Source organism: Oncorhynchus nerka, linkage group LG26, assembly GCF_034236695.1.
Source record: "Oncorhynchus nerka isolate Pitt River linkage group LG26, Oner_Uvic_2.0, whole genome shotgun sequence".
NCBI lineage: Eukaryota > Metazoa > Chordata > Actinopteri > Salmoniformes > Salmonidae > Oncorhynchus > Oncorhynchus nerka.
In genome coordinates this window covers 43953528-43960970 of record NC_088421.1, presented here as the reverse complement: position 1 = coordinate 43960970, position 7443 = coordinate 43953528, and the positions used below count along the sequence as shown (strand labels likewise).

The following is a 7443-nucleotide window of genomic DNA, read 5'->3' as shown; positions in this document are numbered from 1 at the left end:
CACCAGCATCCTAATAAGGAAATAACAGCGAGAATACGGCAGACAGAGTGGGAGGGTCGTCACATCGGCATCACTATGGTAAAAACCAACGCTGTTTATCTGGTTAGCCCCACCATGCTCTGCATCACTATGGTAACAACCAACGCTGTTTATCTGGTTAGCCCCACCATGCTCGGCATCACTATGGTAACAACCAACGCTGTTTATCTGGTTAGCCCCACCATGCTCGGCATCACTATGGTAACAACCAACGCTGTTTATCTGGTTAGCCCCACCATGCTCTGCATCACTATGGTAAAAACCAACGCTGTTCATCCGGTTAGCCCCACCATGCTCGGCATCACTATGGTAACAACCAACGCTGTTTATCTGGTTAGCCCCACCATGCTCGGCATCACTATGGTAACAACCAACGCTGTTTATCTGGTTAGCCCCACCATGCTCGGCATCACTATGGTAAAACCAACACTGTTTATCTGGTTAGCCCCACCATGCTCGGCATCACTATGGTAAAAACCAACACTGTTTATCTGGTTAGCGCCACCATGCTCGGCATGTAAGAGTCTTAGCTGGGGGGGAGTGGTTGGCCTTTAAGGGTCTTAGCTGGGGGGTGGTCGGCCTGTAAGGGTCTTAGCTGGGGGAGTGGTCGGCCTTTAAGGGTCCTAGCTGGGGGAGTGGTCGGCCTGTAAGGGTCTTAGCTGGGGGGAGTGGTCGGCCTGTAAGGGTCTTAGCTGGGGGGAGTGGTCGGCCTGTAAGGGTCTTAGCTGGGGGAGTGGTCGGCCTGTAAGGGTCTTAGCTGGGGGGTGGTCGGCCTGTAAGGGTCTTAGCTGGGGGGGGTGGTCGGCCTGTAAGGGTCTTAGCTGGGGGGTGGTCGGCCTGTAAGGATCTTAGCTGGGGGGTGGTCGGCCTGTAAGGGTCTTAGCTGGGGGGGGGTGGTCGGCCTGTAAGGGTCTTAGCTGGGGGGGAGTGGTCGGCCTGTAAGGATCTTAGCTGGGGGGGGGGTGAGTGGTCGGCCTGTAAGGGTCTTAGCTGGGGGGGGAGTGGTCGGCCTGTAAGGGTCTTAGCTGGGGGGGGAGTGGTCGGCCTGTAAGGGTCTTAGCTGGGGGAGTGGTCGGCCTGTAAGGGTCTTAGCTGGGGGGTGGTCGGCCTGTAAGGGTCTTAGCTGGGGGGGAGTGGTCGGCCTGTAAGGGTCTTAGCTGGGGGAGTGGTCGGCCTGTAAGGGTCTTAGCTGGGGGGGTCGGTCTGTAAGGTTCTTAGCTGAGGGGAAGTGGTCGGCCTGTAAGGGTCTTAGCTGGGGGAGTGGTCGGCCTGTAAGGGTCTTAGCTGGGGGGGGGGTCGGTCTGTAAGGTTCTTAGCTGGGGGAGTGGTCGGCCTGTAAGGGTCTTAGCTGGGGGGAGTGGTCGGCCTGTAAGGGTCTTAGCTGGGGGAGTGGTCGGCCTGTAAGGGTCTTAGCTGGGGGAGTGGTCGGCCTGTAAGGGTCTTAGCTGGGGGGTCGGTCTGTAAGGGTCTTAGCTGAGGGGAAGTGGTCGGCCTGTAAGGATCTTAGCTGGGGGAATGGTCGGCCTGTAAGAGTCTTAGCTGGCGGGGGATGGTCGGCCTGTAAGAGTCTTAGCTGGCGGGGGGTCGGCCTGTAAGGGTCTTAGCTGGGGGGGGGTGGTCGGCCTGTAAGAGTCTTAGCTGGGGGGAAGTGGTCGGCCTGTAAGGGTCCTAGCTGGGGGAGTGGTCGGCCTGTAAGGGTCCTAGCTGGGGGAGTGGTCGGCCTGTAAGGGTCCTAGTTGGGGGGGAGTGGTCGGCCTGTAAGGGTCTTAGCTGAGGGGAGGGGCGTAGCTTCGGTCCGGGTCCTGGCAAAGAACATTTGAGGACTTGGCTGTGGAGAGAAAATGTTACTGTTTTAATCCTAATTTGCTTCAATTCTACACATTTTGCCATGGAGCTTCGAGTTTTCACCGGGATAGAACAACTGGCTATGAAAAACTCCTGTGTCTACCAGTATCTAGTGATTCAGTATAATACTGTGTCTACCAGTACCCAGTATCTAGTGATTCAATATAATACTGTCTACCAGTACCCAGTATCTAGTGATTCAGTATAATACTGTGTCTACCAGTACCCAGTATCTAGTGATTCAGTATAATACTGTCTACCAGTACCCAGTATCTAGTGATTCAGTAAAATACTGCGTATACCAGTACCCAGTATCTAGTGATTCAGTATAATACTGTCTACCAGTACCCAGTATCTAGTGATTCAATATAATACTGTCTACCAGTACCCAGTATCTAGTGATTCAGTATAATACTGTCTACCAGTACCCAGTATCTAGTGATTCAGTATAATACTGTCTACCAGTACCCAGTATCTAGTGATTCAGTATAATACTGTGTCTACCAGTACCCAGTATCTAGTGATTCAATATAATACTGTCTACCAGTACCCAGTATCTAGTGATTCAGTAAAATACTGCGTATACCAGTACCCAGTATCTAGTGATTCAGTATAATACTGTGTCTACCAGTACCCAGTATCTAGTGATTCAGTATAATACTGTCTACCAGTACCCAGTATCTAGTGATTCAATATAATACTGTCTACCAGTACCCAGTATCTAGTGATTCAGTATAATACTGTCTACCAGTACCCAGTATCTAGTGATTCAGTATAATACTGTCTACCAGTATCTAGTGATTCAGTATAATACTGTGTCTACCAGTACCCAGTATCTAGTGATTCAGTATAATACTGTCTACCAGTACCCAGTATCTAGTGATTCAGTATAATACTGTCTACCAGTATCTAGTGATTCAGTATAATACTGTCTACCAGTACCCAGTATCTAGTGATTCAGTATAATACTGTCTACCAGTACCCAGTATCTAGTGATTTAGTATAATACTGTGTCTACCAGTAGCCAGTATCTAGTGATTCAGTATAATACTGTCTACCAGTACCCAGTATCTAGTGATTCAGTATAATACTGTCTACCAGTACCCAGTATCTAGTGATTCAGTATAATACTGTCTACCAGTACCCAGTATCTCGTGATTCAGTATAATACTGTGTCTACCAGTACCCAGTATCTAGTGATTCAGTATAATACTGTCTACCAGTACCCAGTATCTAGTGATTCAGTATAATACTGTCTACCAGTACCCAGTATCTAGTGATTCAGTATAATACTGTCTACCAGTACCCAGTATCTCGTGATTCAGTATAATACTGTCTACCAGTACCCAGTATCTAGTGATTCAGTATAATACTGTCTACCAGTACCCAGTATCTAGTGATTCAGTATAATACTGTCTACCAGTACCCAGTATCTAGTGATTCAGTATAATACTGTCTACCAGTACCCAGTATCTAGTGATTCAGTATAATACTGTGTCTACCAGTATCTAGTGATTCAGTATAATACTGTCTACCAGTACCCAGTATCTAGTGATTCAGTATAATACTGTCTACCAGTACCCAGTATCTAGTGATTCAGTATAATACTGTCTACCAGTACCCAGTATCTAGTGATTCACTATAATACTGTCTACCAGTACCCAGTACCTAGTGATTCACTATAATACTGTCTACCAGTACCCAGTATCTAGTGATTCAGTATAATACTGTCTACCAGTACCCAGTATCTAGTGATTCAGTATAATACTGTCTACCAGTACCCAGTATCTAGTGATTCAGTATAATACTGTCTACCAGTACCCAGTATCTAGTGATTCACTATAATACTGTCTACCAGTACCCAGTACCTAGTGATTCACTATAATACTGTCTACCAGTACCCAGTACCTAGTGATTCACTATAATACTGTCTACCAGTACCCAGTATCTAGTGATTCAGTATAATACTGTCTACCAGTACCCAGTATCTCGTGATTCAGTATAATACTGTGTCTACCAGTACCCAGTATCTAGTGATTCAGTATAATACTGTCTACCAGTACCCAGTATCTAGTGATTCAGTATAATACTGTCTACCAGTACCCAGTATCTAGTGATTCAGTATAATACTGTCTACCAGTACCCAGTATCTAGTGATTCAGTATAATACTGTCTACCAGTACCCAGTATCTAGTGATTCAGTATAATACTGTCTACCAGTACCCAGTATCTAGTGATTCAGTATAATACTGTCTACCAGTACCCAGTATCTAGTGATTCACTATAATACTGTCTACCAGTACCCAGTATCTAGTGATTCAGTATAATACTGTCTACCAGTACCCAGTATCTAGTGATTCAGTATAATACTGTCTACCAGTACCCAGTATCTAGTGATTCACTATAATACTGTGTCTACCAGTACTACCAGTACAGTATCTAGTGATTCAGTATAATACTGTCTACCAGTACCCAGTATCTAGTGATTCAGTATAATACTGTCTACCAGTACCCAGTATCTAGTGATTCAATATAATACTGTCTACCAGTACCCAGTATCTAGTGATTCAGTATAATACTGTCTACCAGTACCCAGTATCTAGTGATTCACTATAATACTGTCTACCAGTACCCAGTACCTAGTGATTCACTATAATACTGTCTACCAGTACCCAGTACCTAGTGATTCACTATAATACTGTCTACCAGTACCCAGTACCTAGTGATTCACTATAATACTGTCTACCAGTACCCAGTACCTAGTGATTCACTATAATACTGTCTACCAGTACCTAGTGATTCACTATAATACTGTCTACCAGTACCCAGTACCTAGTGATTCACTATAATACTGTCTACCAGTACCCAGTACCCTAGTGATTCAGTATAATAGTCTACCAGTACCCAGTATCTAGTGATTCAATAATAAATACCCAGTACCTAGTGATTGTGGTCTACCAGTACCCAGTACCTAGTGATTTTAATAGTGTCTATTACCCAGTCTGGTGATTCAATTAATACATGTCTACCAGTACCCAGTACCTAGTGATTCACTATAATACTGTCTACCAGTACCCAGTACCTAGTGATTCACTATAATACTGTCTACCAGTACCCAGTACCTAGTGATTCAGTATAATACTGTCTACCAGTACCCAGTATCTAGTGATTCAGTATAATACTGTCTACCAGTACCCAGTACCTAGTGATTCACTATAATACTGTCTACCAGTACCCAGTACCCTGCTGCCTAGTCATAGTCCCAGTATGTAGTGAGGTTAAAACTGAGAATCCAGTCTTCAGGGGTGATGCTCAACTTCTGGCTGGTGGCCCGTCCTCTGTGCTACCGTCACATTCAGATCCAAGATCATACAAGCCATCAACGAGGTGAGAGAGAGACAGGTTGTGCTGTTAGAGCTGGGACGATGAACGATTAAACAAGCCATCAACGAGGTGAGCTCAAGACAGGTTGTGGTGTTAGAGCTGGGACATTCAGATGAAGATCATACAAGCCATCAACGAGGTGAGAGAGAGACAGGTTGTGTGTTAGAGCTGGGACGATGAACGATCATACAAGCCATCAACGAGGTGAGAGAGAGACAGGTTGTGTGTTAGAGCTGGGACGATGAACGATCATACAAGCCATCAACGAGGTGAGAGAGAGACAGGTTGTGTGTTAGAGCTGGGACGATGAATCCAGAATTACAGACATTTTTAATTTTAATTTTATTTCACCTTCATTTAACCAGGTAGGCTAGTTGAGAACACCTTTATTTAACCAGGTAGGCTAGTTGAGAACAAGTTCTCATTTGTAACTGCGACCTGGCCAAGATAAAGCATAGCAGTGTGAACAGACAGCAACAGAGTTACACATGGAGTAAACAATTAACAAGTCAATAACACAGTAGTAGAAAAAAGAGAGTCTATATACATTGTGTGCAAAAGGCATGAGGAGGTAGGTGAATAATTACAATTTTGCAGATTAACACTGGAGTGATAAATGATCAGATGGTCATGTACAGGTACAGACATAGGCTACCTCTTACTGTGGATTGTTCTAGAACTATAATTTGGAGTGAATTTGCTGCACAATGTTCCTTTGGATTGTTCTAGAACCATTATCTGGGGTGATTTTGTTACACAACGTCCCTGTGGATTGTTCTAGAATCATAATGTGGTCAACAGTAATAGGCTGTGCATTATGTTGATTCCTGCTATGAAACTCTCTGCCTGTGTCTGTTTGTTTGGCTGTCGGCTGCTGACTCACTTCCTCTCTCCGCTGTGACACGGAGGAGGGAGAGATGCAGTCGGAGAAGCATAATCATATGGCCGTTGCTCAAGATACTACTGTGGGGAAAAATACAGTTCTCAAAACAACTACTGTTGTTGTAGTTACAGAGAGTCACAGCTTTCTGGGAGTTTTCCAGGTATCTCTCACCTCTTAGTGTTGTGTTCATGGCAACACTTTACAACCGGACTAGGCTGGAGTTAGTATGGTTCTGATGAACCCGCGGAGCCGAGCGGAGCGCGCCGGGCCTAGAGCTGGGAAGTTAGGCCTAGAGCTGGGAAGTCAGGCCTAGAGCTGGGAAGTCAGGCCTAGAGCTGGGAAGTCAGGCCTAGAGCTGGGAAGTTAGGCCTAGAGCTGGGAAGTTAGGCCTAGAGCTGGGAAGTTAGGCCTAGAGCTGGGAAGTCAGGCCTAGAGCTGGGAAGTTAGGCCTAGAGCTGGGAAGTTAGGCCTAGAGCTGGGAAGGTAGGCCTAAGAGCTGGGAAGTTAGGCCTAAGAGCTGGGAAGTCAGGCCTAGAGCTGGGAAGTTAGGCCTAGAGCTGGGAAGTTAGGCCTAAGAGCTGGGAAGTTAGGCCTAAGAGCTTGGAAGTTAGGCCTAAGAGCTGGGAAGTTAGGCCTTAGAGCTGGGAAGTTAGGCCTTAGAGCTGGGAAGTTAGGCCTAAGAGCTGGGAAGTTAGGCCTAAGAGCTGGGAAGTTAGGCCTTAGAGCTGGGAAGTTAGGCCTAAGAGCTGGGAAGTTAGGCCTAGAGCTGGGAAGTTCCTGTAGGACATTAGGCTAATCTATCTGTAAATATGTTGTTGCTAGATAGCTATGTATACTTAGCTAGATTACTAACTGTAAATATGATGTTGTTGCTGGATAGCCTTGTAGGCTAATTGATTAATCAATCTAGCAACAATATCATATTTACAGTTAGATTAGCCTACATGGCTATCTAGCAACAATGTCATATTTACAGTTAGATTAGTCTACATGGCTATCTAGCAACGATATCATATTTACAGTTAGATTAGCCTACATGGCTATCTAGCAACAACATATTTACAGTTAGATTAGCCTACGTGGCTATCTAGCAACAATGTCATATTTACAGTTAGATTAGTCTACATGGCTATCTAGCAACGATATCATATTTACAGTTAGATTAGGCTACATGGCTATCTAGCAACAACATATTTACAGTTAGATTAGCCTACGTGGCTATCTGGCAACAATATCATATTATCTAGTTATCTAGTTGAATGTTTTGAGGTCTCCCTTCCTCAGGTGGTGAA

At 45.2% G+C, this 7443-nt stretch overlaps 1 protein-coding gene across 1 annotated transcript in view; it reads left to right on the top strand.

Annotated features, from left to right (window-relative positions):
- The first annotated feature begins 291 nt into the window (after positions 1–291).
- The window catches only part of abcc1 (ATP binding cassette subfamily C member 1 (ABCC1 blood group)), a 73741-nt gene continuing 66589 nt past the window's right edge, over positions 292–7443 (top strand). Inside the window, 3 exon segments of the mRNA XM_065010971.1 lie at positions 292–348; positions 5145–5216; positions 5218–5271. Of these exon segments, the coding sequence (XP_064867043.1) occupies positions 292–348; positions 5145–5216; positions 5218–5271 (183 nt within the window).